The sequence below is a fragment of the Schistosoma mansoni genome, chromosome W, assembly GCF_000237925.1.
Source record: "Schistosoma mansoni strain Puerto Rico chromosome W, complete genome".
Lineage (NCBI taxonomy): Eukaryota > Metazoa > Platyhelminthes > Trematoda > Strigeidida > Schistosomatidae > Schistosoma > Schistosoma mansoni.
Genome location: NC_031502.1, coordinates 6,305,284 through 6,322,312, shown reverse-complemented (window position 1 = coordinate 6,322,312; position 17,029 = coordinate 6,305,284). Strand labels below are relative to the sequence as shown.

At 38.9% G+C, this 17,029-nt stretch overlaps 1 protein-coding gene across 2 annotated transcripts; it reads left to right on the top strand.

Annotated features, from left to right (window-relative positions):
- Positions 1 to 2,332: 2,332 nt before the first annotated feature.
- On the top strand, positions 2,333 to 16,081 carry Smp_022320.1 (putative cytochrome c1 heme lyase; the record flags this gene model as incomplete). 2 transcript variants are annotated; one of them, XM_018800027.1, is made up of 4 exons in its annotated part: positions 2,333 to 2,627; positions 8,527 to 8,801; positions 12,526 to 12,609; positions 15,817 to 16,081. In XM_018800027.1, 4 exons carry the CDS (start codon positions 2,499 to 2,501, stop codon positions 15,857 to 15,859), a joined length of 531 nt encoding a protein of 176 aa, XP_018653882.1. In that variant the 3' UTR covers positions 15,860 to 16,081. The 2 variants fall into 2 exon arrangements, with proteins under 2 accessions (XP_018653882.1, XP_018653883.1); XM_018800028.1 differs by lacking the exon at positions 15,817 to 16,081 and adding an exon at positions 14,738 to 15,185 and having other exon boundaries at positions 2,499 to 2,627.
- Between the last annotated feature and the right edge of the window lie 948 nt (positions 16,082 to 17,029).

The following is a 17,029-nucleotide window of genomic DNA, read 5'->3' as shown; positions in this document are numbered from 1 at the left end:
GGACAAGCTAGCAACCGAAATTCAAGTCAACCCTTAATATCTCTGCAGTTTCATGACTAAGAGAAAACGTACAAACTATTGGATTTATTCTTTTAAAGGGCGAAAGGGGGAAGATCCAACTTACTTAGAGGTGACAGCGATCTTTGATGCAAAACCCAACGGCTGGTTACATCAATAACCTACAAACGCGAAACACTCCTCAATTCTAGTATCATTTGATGGTCTGGGAAATATCCAACTAACTTCCCGGTCTAGTTCTAAGAAAACTGAAGTTCTTGCGCTCAGAAAAATCACCAGGGTGTGGCAACGTTGATACTGTAATTCTGAAACAGTACATGGGTCCCATCAACATAGTGGTATGTGACCTGTTCAGCCACTCACTAGAGTCAGAGCGACAGCCAAAATATAGGAATGGGCCGGTCGCATTACTTCCAATAATGTCTAAGGTAATGCATTAACTGGCAAGTGACCAAATTGGGGAGCGTTTGTCAAAAAACAACATCATCTATGAAGTTCAACGCAGGTTTATTAGTGGCAGGTACTGCGCATCCAATCTCCTCATAGTAAGAGAGGGCCGGATGAGCTTCTGGAACCGGAATATGCAGGTTCATGTGATTATACTCGACTTCGCGAAAACCTTCAACACAGTACCACATGTACTTCTCGTAGTGAAGGTTACAAAGGTGAATTTCAATCTTCCACTAATATTTTTTCCCCAAACTACATGGTGAACATGATGTTTCTTGCCAGGGTAAATAGAGTACATGCGAGATCTCGAGTCTCAGCACCATGAGTTTCAGGTGGACTTTCTTAGATCAACTCCTGCTCCTGATCATTATTAGCGACCTTTTAAATAAAATTGACTCACAGGCACTAGTCTGTGCAGAGAATGCAAAGATCTGGAGGTCCATGCAAAACGAAACGGATGAATATGAGCCTCTTAAGAACCTAAAGACAATAGAGAAATGAGTTCACTCGACCTTATTTTACCCAAACGACTGACGTCCTTCATGGAAACCTGCCGTTGATTGGCTCTTCAGAGCGTGATCTCGGGCATGTAATCACTAAGTGCTTAGACACCAGTTCAAACTATATAGAGGATTCAGTCAAGACGAACGCAAAGCTCCACTTTTTACAAAGACAGCTTGACGAAATCATCCCAGAATTAACCATAACTCTCCTTCAAACGTACGCACGGCTCTTCCTGGATGTTAGCCACGTCGTTACATTCTCTGTCATCAAGAGACACGTAAATCCCTGGAAAAGGTGCAGAGACGGGCAATCAAGTGGGTAACAGGGCTCATGAATAAATCTCTCGGAAAAAGACACTAGCGTCTAGGATTATTCTTGCTGACCTAAAGGAGGGTAAGAGGTGATCTGATAATGGCATACAACACATTAAGTACTCCAAACCACCCCAAAGCGAGGATATTACCGGAGCATCATCACCATGCTCCTTGAGGCGACCTTCTAAAGACTGCACATCATAGAGCGGACGCACAGGCACGCTTTCACGTCTCCTCATTAGGGGTTGTCCCGATTCGGGTTGCACTCCCAGCCAAAGTAACCACAGCATCCTTAGAGGGTAGCTATAAGATGAGACCCGACCCCCGTATACTATCTCATGGATTACCGTCTCATTATTATACCAGCTGTGTCTAACGCATGACTCATACGTTACCACGGTTATCACTACTGCATATCAATGACTACTCCCTCCCTCATTATAATATTCACTCTCCTCTTATTCCTTAAATCCTGTCTTCTTAGAAATTAGCATTTAAACAGATTAATTATTCATGTTTGGAACAATCACCTCAAAGCATTTATTTCTCTGCATGTCGTTTCTCCAATTTCTGCCAACCAACCTCCTGTTTGGTAATATTTCAGCTTCTGGTATCCAGAAATCTTATTTCCTTGAGACAAACGCACTCACTTGACTCACAAGATATACAAATTCACAAACTGACAAGAATCCGTATTCGAGTGACTAGACTTCCACACATTATATATTACCGTACACCTGAAACCTTATCGAAATAATAAGAAGTAAGAGCTAATAAATCCATCATTTTATACCAGCTTGTTATGAAGGATTGAATGTTGGAACATCGAGAAACAGTCGCGTATTTCAAAGTAAGCGCTGCCGTGGTATGTTATTGGTTATGGGTCCCTGGAACAAAGAAGACGGTTAAACAAACTAAAATGTTTGTATGTCTCCACACCAACAAAGTTGGTTGGTTGGATCAAAGTTCGTGAAATGAGTTGACATGACGGTAGTCCTAAAAATGTCAGCACGAAAACATTTGTTTGTTAATCGAACGCCTGGGTTCATATGTGTTCAAATATGGTGCTTCTGTCGGCAGGGAAATATAAAAGTCATATTTTTAAGGTCGTATTTAGGGTCACACTTTTAAGTGCATCCATACTGCGTACACTGTTTTTTTTTACAATAAAGGTCCTATCTGTGTATGGTCGTCCGACTATAGGCCGCAATTATGGGCTTGATTTCTTCTCGGAGTCAGCAAGTGGTTCAAGAAAAGGAGATTCTAAGAGAATGTCCAATTCAGAAAGGTGGTGGATGCCCAGTGGATCATGGGTACAAAGACCTCAGTCCAGAAAATCTTGTGAGTTTCATATTCTGTATGTCTTTAATATTTGGTGGATCTAATTTTATACCGAGTGTCTACAAAAGACAAGGTCTCATTTATTGAAATAAATTTCGCTGGAGTTCTGCTCGTAAGGTCGGCCTTTTTGCAAGCAAAGTTATATATGTTGCTCACTGTCCACTATATCTTCTGGGGATAAGTTTGTTTAAAATTGCGTTGAATCACTTGGTTATCTGATAGAACATTATTATCGTCAATCTTCATAGTTCCGTCACTATTAGTCCACAAAATGTTAAACCAAATCATGGTGTTAGTTTCAAGTTTGGCTCCCAGAGGGTAAGATCCATGAAAAGCAACAACTTAGTGTTCAATTTCTGTAGTAATCTTTGCCCATTACGAGTACATTTGCTCTTATTTTGTATGGCATTATGCTTAACTTATTTATTTTTATATCTTGTTATACACTTAGCCTATTTTGCTGCAGTAGACAGAAAGGTCGCACTGATGGAAGTTTTTCCAGTATCTAACGTTGACGAGTGGGACTTACATGACAATGTTTTACACAGGAACTGTAAGATATTTCGAGTAAAGTAGTCAGTCAGCTGCAACGTAGCACCAGACACATATACATCGGTCCAAGTTGCCACACCTCATTAGCACAACAAGATGAACACCAAATTCATCGAAGTAGTTGCTTCAATGGTAGTAATATATAAAAGAAAGATTGTGTATACGGATATAATACAGGAAGAGCGAATTAGTTCGTAGAAAAAAGGTATAAAGTAATTTTAATCTCACGGTTTAGGGGAAGACAGGGAGTGTATACACTTACGCCATTGTGATCGATCCTAAGCCATGTCACTCAGTCTCCAATCATTGGTTACGATAGTCACGCGGACCCCAACCAAATAGTCTGCATCTGCCAACATGGCTCAGACTAGAAGTTAGTGACTTCAAGCACTGATAACACGTTTTGGTTTGGCCGCCCCTAACTCTCTTCCGACCACCCCCTATACTAGTCAGCATTGTGAGTCGTGGTAATCGATGTCCAGGCATGTGTAACATGTGGCCCAACCATCTTAGTCGATGAAGTTTCACAGCCTCATCAACTGATTTACCATCATTCCTTAGTACCATGTGTTTAACCTCACTATTACTTAACCGGTGATCTCAAAAGATACTGGCAATATTTCTAAGATATCTGTAATCAAATACTAGTGGTTTACTAGTATCTTCTAATGGCCACGTTTCGCAGCCGTAAAGTAGAACAGAGCGAACTGTCACATAGTATACTCGTCCCTCAATTGATAGACGGATATCTCGCCTTCACCATAGGTTACGTAAGTCGGCAAAAGTCAAACGAGCTTTTTGGATCCGTGCAGAGATTTCATCAGACACCACTCCATTAGGGCTGAACAGACTTCCAAGATAAATGAAGTTGTCGACACGTTCGACTATTTGCATTTAGAGGGGGAGAAACGCATCCCAAACATCTCGGCATTGTTGCTAAGTGCTACCAAAAGACTGCATTTTGTCAGCGTCTTCACCAAACAGGACTATGGTATCTGTGTATTTTAAGTCAATAGGTGGACTTAATAGGAGGAGATTAATTCCTGAAAATTCAGGCGACCAGAACGTTATTTCCAGCAGTAGGTCTATGATGAAGTTAAACAGAAATGGGGATGGTGCACAGCCTTGCCGGTTGCAAAATCAGATGACAGTTCACCATGAGCTCTGATTCGACTAGTAGTGTTTGAGTGAAGTACCTTTACAAGGTTTATGTACTTCTGAGGTACACCTTTCAATGACAGACACTGTCGCAAAACCTCTCGGTCCACAGAGTCAAATGCTGCTTTTAAGTCGAGAAAGACCAACATTTTCGGACGCCGACAAGCATGTATGTGTTCTAAAATCTGACGAATGGTGAATATGTGGTCGACGCAGCCACGACCATGTCTGAAGCCAATCTGATTTTCTTTTATTTACAGTTCACGAGTCTTTGTTAGGTGTCCGATAATTATTGAGGCTAGTATTTTAAATGTCATATTAGTCAAACTAATCCCTCTATGGTTATCACAGGATGATTTTGATCCCTTCTTATATATTGGGACAACCAGTGATTGAGACCAGTCAGATGAGATTACATCCAGTTCCCAGATTTTAGCCAAAATATTAGTCAACCTAATCGCTAAAATTGGACCACCATTGTTAAAGACCTCTGGAGCCAATCCATCTGGACCGGCTGCTCTTCATCGTTTTAGATTAGTTATGACTTTTTGAACTTCAATTGGAGTCGGGGGACCTACTTCAATGTTCTATTCAGGTTTTCTGGGAATAGTGGGTAGTTGTACAGTAGCTGAAGGCCAGCTGAACTGCTCTTTAAAGTGTCTTGTCCATCGTTTTAAACATCTGGGCTAAGAGCAGATAGGAGTGTCGTCTTTTTCCGAGATCGTCTCACTTACATTTGACTTCTTAATTTCGGTTTCTTTTATTAGTCTGAGGAGTTTCCTGGTGTTGCCTACAGCCGCTGCCTTTTCCATCTCTTTTGCTTTCGTTGCCCACTACTGCTCACGATTGTTCCTTAGACTTTTGGTTGACCTAGATCTTCAGAGCCTGATAGGATGAGTTTACGAGAATCCATCAGTGAAATAGACGTAGAAGAAATCTATTGGTTTTTCGGAACCCTATGGTTTAAATTACTAATAGATGTTACTGCTGTTTCCACAGCAATTCGTATATTTTTCCAAGCAGCATCTGGGTCAGTCTCGTTTACAGAACTGCCTAGATGTGAACTCAGTTTTTCCTGGAACTCATTTTTGGCTTTTTTGTCCTCCAGTTCAATCCTAATGAGTTTTCTTATTGTAGTTTTTCTGCGTCCTGTGAGGCGCAAACAAATGCGTGCTCGTATTAAAGCGTGATCAGAGTCTAAACATGTATTCCAGTACGGGCGACAATCTTCTATTTGAGCCTCTCCAATGATGACTGATGACAATATGGTCTATTTGAGTCTGTCGTTGGTTTGGTGCAGGTAGTTGCCATGTTAGACGATGTCTCTCCTTATGCTTAAAATTAGTTCTTGCTAAAAAATAAACGATTGTCTGAGTATAGTTGCAACAGACGATCACCATTATCTGTTCGCTGAGCCGGAATACTAAAATACCCACCTAAATGTTTTCCTGTTTGATTTAAGCTGCCTAATTGGGCATTAAAGTCACCTGCTACGAGCACTATGTCTGAGCGTTTAGCTTTTTGAAGGAGTTTGGAAAGCTTTCTGTAAAATTCATCTTTCACTTCATCATGGCTGCAGTCAGTGGCAGCGTAGGCAGAAACGACGAAATGGTAAAGACGTGTGTCCTTATCCTTCCGAGTTCTTATGGAGCCATTTAGCCGGACAGCATACAGGCGACTGTTAACGGGGATCCATTCTAATAGTGTTTGTTCTGCCCTTGTACTTAGTGCTATGCCTACACCTGCAAGTCCATGAGAACTAGTCAGAGGGTCGCCAGTTACACGAATAGTGTATTTCGTTGGCTGTCCATTTTGGCGAGGTGGGGTCAAGTGAATGACCACACTAGGATCCTGTATGCGTGTTTCGGAGACACAGCATACATCAATCGTATGAGATTCTAGAGTCTTAGCCAAGGAGGCCTGTTGGCCGATTTGACATCGGGTACGTACGTTGAAGGCTCCAATGTGTAGTTTGGAGAGAGGTTTCAGTAGACCTGGGACAGTGTTTTGCGCACTAGAGTTGTTGGCCATGGTGACAATTGAAGAGGGAGTCAAAATAGGAAGTTTAGAGTTGAAACTCGAGGTAGGAGGAATAATAGGAATTGAAGGAGATTGATTATGAATACAGTGATCTTGAGTGCTGTTATAGGTATGAGCGTAGTGATCACTTCCCGGTTGCACACGCCGTGAAAGGGTTTTTCTAGAGGTACCTGTAAAAGAAATTGGGTTAGGGGTGGTCTTGGTAGCCTGAGGGCGTGACCACAGTGCCCAAGGGACAACTGCTTGAGACCGACCACGTACGACCTTTTTGTTAGTAATTTTCGTGTTAGCTCCGTAATTGTTGGGACCTTACCGCTGGAGACGGAAATCCATGGGATAAGGCGAGGTGTGCATTTTTAGGATCGACCTTTTCTAACCCCATCCCTCCTTGTGGGAAGGCAGCATCGCTGTTATGCTGGTTGTCTGAAGGAAACACCTTACTGCTGTCACACCTCTGTACAGTCAGCAGTACGACTTCGCCTTCAGACCTTGGGTTTGCTGCTTTTAGTCTTACCGCTCTTCAAACGACCTGCCTGGCATGGTAGGACCTTGAGGAACGATTGTTCCAGCCAGTATAGCTCTATTGGTTCATCACGATAGGCAAGCCCGACCACTACGTCAAGGTAGCAGCAACGATCCGGCGAGTGAAGTCGACTATACATCCTCTAATAAAGAGGTTAACTGTGTGACTTGTTGACTTCTCACATGTTCGTACTTATAGCATTAAACCATACGCTTCACTGGTAAAATACTATTTCTACTTAATTTTCTATCTCCTCTTTCATTGCTAGACTGTTTGCGGATGTTTTAAGTTGCTTCAAAGTTTAAGTACATATTGTATGCTCTCTTATTGTCCTCATATGACTACACATGTATAGCCACTGCCAGGAAAGTCGTATCTCCTTCTCACTGCTGGGATCTTGTTTACAAAATCAAGAGGACGAGAAGTAAACGCTCGGCTCTGAAACTTGGTTGATGGGTAGGGAAGATCCACCTACAGGAGTTGGAAAACCCTGATTTCGAACCAGCGATGTAGATCCTAGGGGAACAAATAGCGTACGAACCTATTGCTGACCACAGTTTACTATGGGACTGCATTTCCTAACGTTGCTTCACGACATTTGTTCCCTCAGGATCCTAGAGCCCATGTACATCATTATTTTAGAATCAGGGTTTTCAACTTCTCCATATAAATCCCTTGATTTTAATCTGGATGAGATATAAAGTGAAGTTTGTTTTTTTCAATTGGTGAACCAGTATTTTCTTGAACCACCTTTCGGTGATCAATAATTAGTCAATTCTGATGATCATCGTAAACCTTAATTAGAGTGGTTTTTAGTAGTTCACTTATATGTACTGAAACCCCACATCTCTTCCCCTATAAATATATATTCTTAACTTCACGTTGTTTTGTAGAAACAATATTAGGTCTTGTGCTGTAACTAAATGCAATGTTATTTAAGAACTGATTTATACTAATAATTAATTTAACCTAATTTCCCCTCACACTGTGCTGATATAATGTGTGGCAGTTCGGACTGATAGAAATTCGTTCCAGGTCGTAGACTGACCATAACTAATGAATTTGTTATCTGAACTAACTCACAAGTTAGCTAAGTAGTTGTTTTCAATTTTGATTACCTCAGGTGGGGATATAAAACACACAACAAGCAATGCTCTCCACATTGTTGAACTCAAATGTTGATTGTATTGTATCGCCTAATTAGTTCATAAACTAGCCTACCCATCAAACACTTGAGGAAGCTATTATATAAGACAACAATGAAGTTGATTAAGTCACCAATACTAGACGTTTCTTAAGTTGGTGTGTAAAACACTCAAACTAAAGGAGCTCATTGATCATTTATAGTAATCATAAAAAAACTTGATTTTATAAATGAACTTATGTTTTACGGTAAGCAACAGTCACACAGATTTTTTAATATGAGTTGTGTGTTATAAATTTGAGTATTCGTTAGCAAACTGCTTCTGTATGCTATAGGTTAAGATAATCATAGTTAAAAACCTATCTTTAGAACCTCTACTTTTAAGACAACAGATCCACTTGTTAGATAATCTTCATTACTGATCATTATCAAGGGGTTTAAATATTTCATTATTTTTTATAAACACATTGGTTGTATTTCAGATGCCACCCCCTAACCAACTCCCAAGTCCTGGACAACCTTTCCCACTGTCTACTGAACGCGAATTGTCTTCTATTCCAAAAGCAGATAGTTCTAATGGTGAAAAATGGATATATCCTTCACCTCAAATGTTTTGGAACGCTATGCTTCGTAAAGGTTGGCGTTGGCGAGATGATGATATCAAGCCTGAAGATATGAACAACATCATACACATACATAATGTCAATAATGAATTAGCTTGGCGTGAGGTTTTAAAATGGGAAGCTCTACATGCTAAGTAAGTGTGAATCCTCTTGAAATAAAAACTAGGTTCATTTTCCTACAAGTAGTGATGGAAGTCAGTAAATAAAGCTTTTTATAATAACTGAACTATATTTCTTACATTTAGTTATTTAACATTATCTACAATATTATTGCACTTTCTTTGCTTTTCATCACATCGATTTCCAACTGAAGAGAGATGTAACAATATAGGTGGATACGTATTTTTTCTAGGCCCTACTAACTTCCGGTAATTAATTTTGAATGCGAGCTTCTGTTATTCTATAAACACGTTTTGAACTATTTACGACGTGCTCTTTATAATTTATAAAAGTCAGCATTTAGAATCCATGTGAACGTATGTGTACTGTAAATGAATAACACAAATAATAACATCATCCATTTGGTGCAATTATTCCACATACGAAGTTGTGAATTATGTCTATTGGATAATGGTTATTGATTCTACCGGGTTGTCTATATTTTTGTAGATAAATCGTTGTTTGAATTCATAATAGCCCATGTGATAAAGTTTTTATTTTTAAGTTGGTGTAGACTTTGTGGTTTTTTTTAACCACTTCTTAACAACTAAACCTGGTCATAAAAAATAATCTAGATGTATTTTGCAAATTCACTTATTTGTTGACGGAAGGATTATCTATTGCTGTCGCTTAAAAATGTATTGACTTTTCTCCTAATCTACATTGTCAACAATGAGGGCGTAATGAACTGAAGTAACACAACTTAGTTTAACTTTATGGAAGACTGTTGGCAGATTTATCATGTAGTATGAACATTACAGTTAAGATGATTCCTAATTACACACTAAATTTTTCTAAATGACAAGTTTTTGTTTAATGAAACTTATTCACTTTTTTGCACATACTAATTTATGTACTAATCAACAAACTTCACACTGATTACTGAGTATAATAATCAGTCAGTCAGTCACAAATTAAGACTTCGTACCTATGTACGTACGTACATCAGTTCGAGTTGTCATACCACATTAGCACAGAGATGCAGTTGTCGATTCAAATCCCATAGTGGTAGAGGTAGTAAAATTATCAGTAGTAATCGGAAAGACTAGGGTTTGATGTTATTCAAGGAGTATAATCCAGTGAAATAAATTTGGAAAGAGAAAAAAATAGAGAAATGAAGAATTCAGAAGATTAGAGTTTGGCAGAATAAAAAGAGTGAACGGAACTTCGCCATTGCAAACGATTTTGAGCTATGTCATTCAAGGTCTCTAACCATCGGTTGCTATCATCTTACGGATCCCAACCAGGTAGTCTACACCTACCAACATAGCTCAGTCCACTTGTCAGTGATTTCATGGATTTGTGCCACGTTTTGGTCTGGCCGCCCCTAGCTTTCTCCCAACCTACTCCTACACCATAAAACATTACACATCGGGGCAGTCGGTGGTTGGGCATACGTAACACATGTTCCAGCCATCTCAACTGATGAAGTTTCACTACTTCATCAATCGGTTTGTCATCCTTACCTAGTGCCTGTTTCCTAACAACTGCATAACTTGCTCGGTGGTCCCAGGATATGCGAGCAATGCTTCGAAGATACCTATGATCGAACACTAGTAGCGTACGAATATCCTCTACTATTATCGGCCATGTTTCACTGCCATAAAGTAGGACGGAACGAACTGCTGCGCAGTAAACCCGTCCTTTGGTTGCTAGACGGATATCTCGTCTATGCCATAAGTGACGCAAGTTGGCGGAAGCTAGACGTGCCTTCTGTATCCGTGCTGAGAATTCGTCACACACCAGACCACAAAGGCTGATGAGACTTCAAAGATAAGTGAAGCAGTCAACACGCTCAACTACTTCACCCCCTATCATTAGTTCAAGTGTCGACGCAACCTAATCCTCAAGTATCATTTTGCACTTCGAGGGGGAGAATCGCAACCCGAACATGCCTGCATTGTTGCTTATAGTGGTCAGAAGACTCTGCATTTTGTCAGCGTCTTCACTAAATAGAACTATGTCATCGGCGTATTCTAAGTCAACAAGTGAGTCTCCTGGTAAAAGTCCAACTTCTGGAGATTTAGATGATGAAAGTGTTATCTCTAAAAGCATATTAACGACGAAGTTAAACAAGAATGGAGAGAGTGGACAGCCTTAACGAACACCACTTGAAGTAATCAATTCTGATGACAGTTTGTCATAAGCCCTAATTCGACCAGTTGTGTTCGAGTAGAGAGCCTTCAAAAGGTTAATGTACTTCTTTGGTACTCCTTTCAGTGACAAACACTGCCACAGAACCTCACGATCAACCGAGTCAAATGTCGCCTCAAGGTCGAGAAATACTACTATTGTGGGATGTCTGAATTTGTGTCTGTGTTCTAGAACCTGACGCATAGTGAATATCTGGTCTATACAACCACGCCCAGATCGAAAAACAACCTGGTTTTCTCTAGTCTGCTCTTCACGAGCTTTGGTTAATCGTCGAAGTATTATTTAAGCTAATATTTTAGACACTATATTAGTCAAACTAATCCCTCTATGGTTATCACAGGATGATTTTGATTCCTTCTTATATATTGGGAAAACCAATGATTAAGACCAGTCAGATGGGATTACGTTCAGTTCCCAGATTCTACCTAAGACCTCAGTCAATCTCACTGCTAATACTGGACCGCCATTCTTAAAAATCTCAAGGGTAGACCTGTCAGGGCCTGCTGCTCTCCCTCACTTCATATTTCCTATAACTCTTTCAACTTCGTAAAGAGTTGGAAGACTTACGTCAACTTGCCAGTATTTCTCCCTAACTTTATGGTTTACCGTCCTAGCAGATATCACTGCTGTTTTCACAGCTTTTCGGATACCATTCCAAGCTGTCTCGGGGTGGGGGTCACTTACATGGCTGCCTAACTGTTTTTCTAGTTGTTCCTGAAATCTATTCGTAGCTTGCCTGTCATTAAGTAGAACCCTAAAGGGTTTCCTTGCAGCGTCTTTCCTACGTCCAGTAGGACACAGACAGATACATGCTCGCACTAGAGCATGATCTGAATCTAAGTATGTGCTCCAGAATGAGCGACAGTCCTCTATCGAACCCGAGTATAATATGGTAATTGTCCATTCTTAATTGCTTACTGAATTTTATAACAATCAATCATATCGGTCCTCACAACTCAGAAGTTAAGAGTTATTATGGGAATCAAATAATTCAATAAGTTTGCTAATGATTCTGAATTTAAGAATTTAGGAATTACTTCAATAGAATACTGTAATTAATACTGGTTTGAAAGTGTTGTAAGCCTGTCACTCAGTCGAGAACAGCGTAGAACCTGTCATGTGTACATCTGTTACTACACCATATCAATGCAACGAGAGGAAGTTGTGAAAACGGATGCTAGAATAGTGAAAGTGATAACAGTGTCAATAGTAAACAATATAACTTGAGAATAATGAATAAATCCACCGAATCAGAGGGTGTAAAATAACCTTCAGTTCAGGATCTAGGGGAAAATAAAGTAAACGTGTCTTATTTATTATTTGGGCACAGATGTGAAAACAGGATTCACATTTCGTCCTATTTGAGACTCGGTGTTTGAAGCAATAGGTACTAGCTTTAAATATGTGTGAACACAAATACTCGGATACAGACACATCCAGCTGACGAGTCCCAGATAACATGAAACTCACTTCCTGGATTTCATTGCTAGCCAAAACCCAGCTTTGTTAATATTTTATATTCCCTTTTGGTTTACTTTGTTCCAGTGAATGTATGACACCGAAATTGCGTCGTTTTGCTGGGGATGCAAAAAACTATTCTCCAAGAGCACGTATCCGTCGGGCCATGGGGTATGTACTATTTTTATGAACAACTTTAAATGATTTTCATAAGCAATATTTACTGCTCAAGATATGTCTACATGAAGTACGCCGTATACATCTGGTAATTGGACGAAAGATAAAAATTAGTAAATTTTTTTTGAATATTCAGACATTCAGAGATAGTTTTGCCTAAAAGCTAATAAATCCAAAACGCAATTGATAATTGGTTTTCGAATGAAGTCATGTTTTGGCTAGGATCGTCGGCTTAAAAGTGAAGGAGTTCGACGTCGCACCACTAAGTCCCATATTCCTATCCGTTTCTATCTACTTTGGTTTAGGCGACTGGGTAGTATCGTTACCCCTCACACTTATAAGTATGGGCTAAGACCAAGCACACAGATCAGTACCATATTGAAAAAGTCCTTTTCGGCTACAAGTTTTATGATAAAGGTTTTTGATGATGAGTTACTTTTGGGCCGGTAAAATGGGGACAGTAAAATACTGATTAACAGATGTGACCAACTGATAACTCCTTGCCCCCAAATGCCCTGGTACGGCCGAGAGTGGGGAGAGTCCGCTCTCCCTCTCGAAATGCTCTCACATGGCCACGCGAATATATAGCCTCTGCCAGGGAAGTCCTACTCACTGCCTTCTCGTGACACTACTGTTGTTTACAAAATTGAGAGGACGAAAAGCGAATGTCCGGCGCTTTAACAGGGTTAATGGACACGGAAAGTCCACCTAGGGGAGTTGGAAAACCCTGATTCCAAACCAATGGTACACATGGGTTCCAGTATCCTGATGGAACGAATGGCGTATGAACCAACTGTCGGTCACCGGCTACTATGGGACTGCATCTCCTCACGATGCTCCACTGCCTTGTGGATCAGACCTTTAGGTCAAAGGCTCGGGGTGTGGCCCCCTAAGAAAACCACCTGCTTCAATCTGGGCAGTATCTCAGCCCTCACACAAATCAAATGAGATTTGTGAGGCGCATATTTATCTGGTGCTTTTTGTACCAATATTTATGTGTTTAAATAAAATAATAAATAAAATAATACTGATAACTCCTTACGATGCTCAAATTATCAATGTATGATTTCCGCAAACGATAAACTGTTTATCAAAAGACAACACAAACTCCATGAGACCAAGTTTTTAATATAACCATCGAATAGCATGTTGATGCACAAAGTATTCTAAAGCGAAAGTGAACATAACAAAAGAGTCATTTGACATATAGGCTATTCAAAGATACTAGCTTCATAGGGTTATTCTCATGCTAATGAAAGTAAAACTAGAATTTTAGGTTTTATTCTTGGTTTTCATGTCAAAAATTTGGATAAATTCGTTAGTTAGCTTTGTTCGAATAGCTATTATTTTCTAGATGTTATTATCGGCGGTAATTTTGTTGTGTATCTTTGAATAAAGGAGTTTATCGTTGTCGTTTAACGTCAATGCAATTACATAAAACAGTATCACTGTTTTTAGCCAGTCGAGTTGGCTTAGTGGTTAGTACCTCCGACTCTGTACCAGGTCCGAACCCTACTCCACGTACTCCGGTTGAGTAAACTGGGTGAGTGAGCCGATTAAATTAAATAATCTTAACTGAATAATACTTTTATATTCTGGGTTCGACTTCTGTTTTTATTATACGACGTTATGATTGTTCTCAAGTACCTGATCATGTTATGCAAAAGAGCTGATTTATGGTATCATGTAAACTCTTATAAGAGTTTGAATTTCTTATAATGTGGCAGTCAATCACTACACAAGTCAATGTCATCTCTGATTTTTTGAGATTGTTTTCAATTTACACTTGGTTCATTTTTTTATTACATGTCAGTTGTTTAGTGAATGGACAGAAATATTATAAATGTCAGTTGACAGAATTGGAAAGATTTTTTGTATGATATGCGTACACTGAATTACTAAGGTCACAATCAGCATTTCTTTTTTACTGTAAATCCAACTCAATGAAGATAATTGTACCAATGCATTAAAAGTAGTTTGGATTACTCAAGCAAATTGAAACAATTAATGGAGCTTGTTGTTTGTGACCTTTAGCTTAGATCTTTTTTTTGCTTAAAACCGTCCTGATAGTTATATGTAAGGAAAGCTAACACATTAACAAGTTTCTCATCTACTTTTTCAGTTATGAGTTGCCTTTCGATCGTCATGACTGGGTGATCGATCGATGTGGTAAAGAAGTACGTTATGTAATTGATTATTATGATGGAGGTTCTGTGAATGAAGCATATCAGTTCGCTATTCTGGATGTACGGCCTGCATTAGATTCGTTCGGTGCATTTTGGGATCGTGTTCTAGTTGCGTGGATGCGTTTCAGGATTCCTGATCCGCCAAAGAAACTCCATTCAAATGATCCAACATTTCCGAAAAAGAATGAAGTGCCTTGAGTGTTACACTCTTATTCAACCCACTTAGCTCGATACTATGTATTTGTATATCCTACAGAAATACCTAGTTTAGTTATCATTCGAACTAACTCGAAAGTACCCTTACTGTAAGTGCACAAAAGATAACTGTGAATACGAAATTCGCTTGTACATCACTTGTTGAAATACAAAGTTCTGATTATCACATTCTTTGTCGATTTTTTTGAAATCCTTTAGGCACACATTCCCTGAAACCTAAACAATGTTTGTAATTGAAGTACAAATTCTGAACAATTATGCGAATTTAAGAGTAATACAGTCTGCCTTGTTACAGTCAAACAGCTCACATCTCTAGTGGTAGATCTCAATTCCTGTTCACTGGTTTGTTAAGAAATACTGCTTCAGACATAAAGTAATAAAAAAGTCATAAATATTAACCACCAACCTTGAGAGTTATTTGGTTGTGAGCGCACAGTAACCTACGTACCTGTCACACTGAAACCAAGTTTTGCTCTAATTACATCAATTGATGGGACTTTACTACCTTGATAATTCACTAATTCTCTCCATGGAGCACTGCCGTGGTGGTTACAACAATTGACTATAAACCATTGGGTCACGGTTTCAAACTTCATTTAACCTATTTCCGTTTGTTTAACCGACTAGTATCACCAGTCTTCAAACCGAGTGAAACAAAATTTAATACATCAAAGTTTTCCGTTACTGAACTAACTGTAGACCTTTACTGTCATTCAAATCAGTAAAAATTCTATATCCTTATGGAATATTTACTGTTTAAGTTTGTTTTTAATCTTTTCACTACCTTATTTTTAAACAGGACTCAGTTCGCATATATTCTCAGGAATGGTTATCTTGTCTGACAGTCAGTGTCTCTACACCTAGTATTCAGGCAACATTTCGTTATTGTCACTTTGTCACGATACAATATGAACGGTATGTCAGCTCTCGTAAATTAATCGGGTCAGTGGCTCAAAACACCGTTATGGCAGCAACATTACCATAGTCCTGTCTTTTACATCTATGGTATGACGTGGTTGGAAGATGAGAACGTTTCCTACCTGCATCTTTACTTATTTTCTGCCGGAATTGTCAATATATCTCAGTGTTCTTCTTTTTTGTTGTGTGGTCATTTTACAGTTTAGTCGCTTCCAACCAAATACATAACAGGTTCAGATAGCGGCCGGATATATATATATATATATATATATATATATATATACCAAATATGATAAGGATAGCTTATTCATGATTGAAAACTGATGGGAGAACTCTGTTCTGTATGTTGTCAACAAGCTCTACTAAACATCAAGAAGAAAATTGGAAGCCATATTCAGATTTTCGTCTTATTTCTTCCATTTATACATCATAATATCGAGTTACTGAGCTTAACAACTTTACTGTGTTACTGTAATGCGACAACGAGATCAAGAGTTAGGACTTTTGGGTCACCTTATTAACCTATCGAAAGGTTTATTACCTACCCCTATTTCGCAGACATTTTTCACATCATTCTTGAATGTAATCACACCCAAGGTGGATGGGTTTTGATCCAATGACTAACCTTTAAATTGTGAATTGAATGGCCTGTTTTTAAAATATTCCTTATAAAGTCTTTTTATGTTAGTTTATGTCAAACATATTGTCTTTTGCAAAGCATGGAAGTGTTTCTAATGGTGAATTTGTATTTAATCCTATTACAAAGAACCTAAATATGTTTATATTATTGTAAGCGATTGCGGTTTCTGTTACCAGTCTGCAGAAAATCTTTACATCACTCTTCAAATGGTCACATCAGAGTGAATATTGTTGTTAAAAAATAAAATTGATCGGAATCACACCTAGTTAGGATATTGATATATTTTCATATCGGTCAAATTTTAATGCAATCAATTTGCACTTTTATGGAGTCGGTAGTCAGATTTTTTTATCTTTTAAGAAATGGCTTTCGAGTTTTTTATTTAGTGTTTGAATTTTATTGTAAAAATACTAGTGAAATTGTAACCAGTTTATTCTACAGAATTATAAAACGG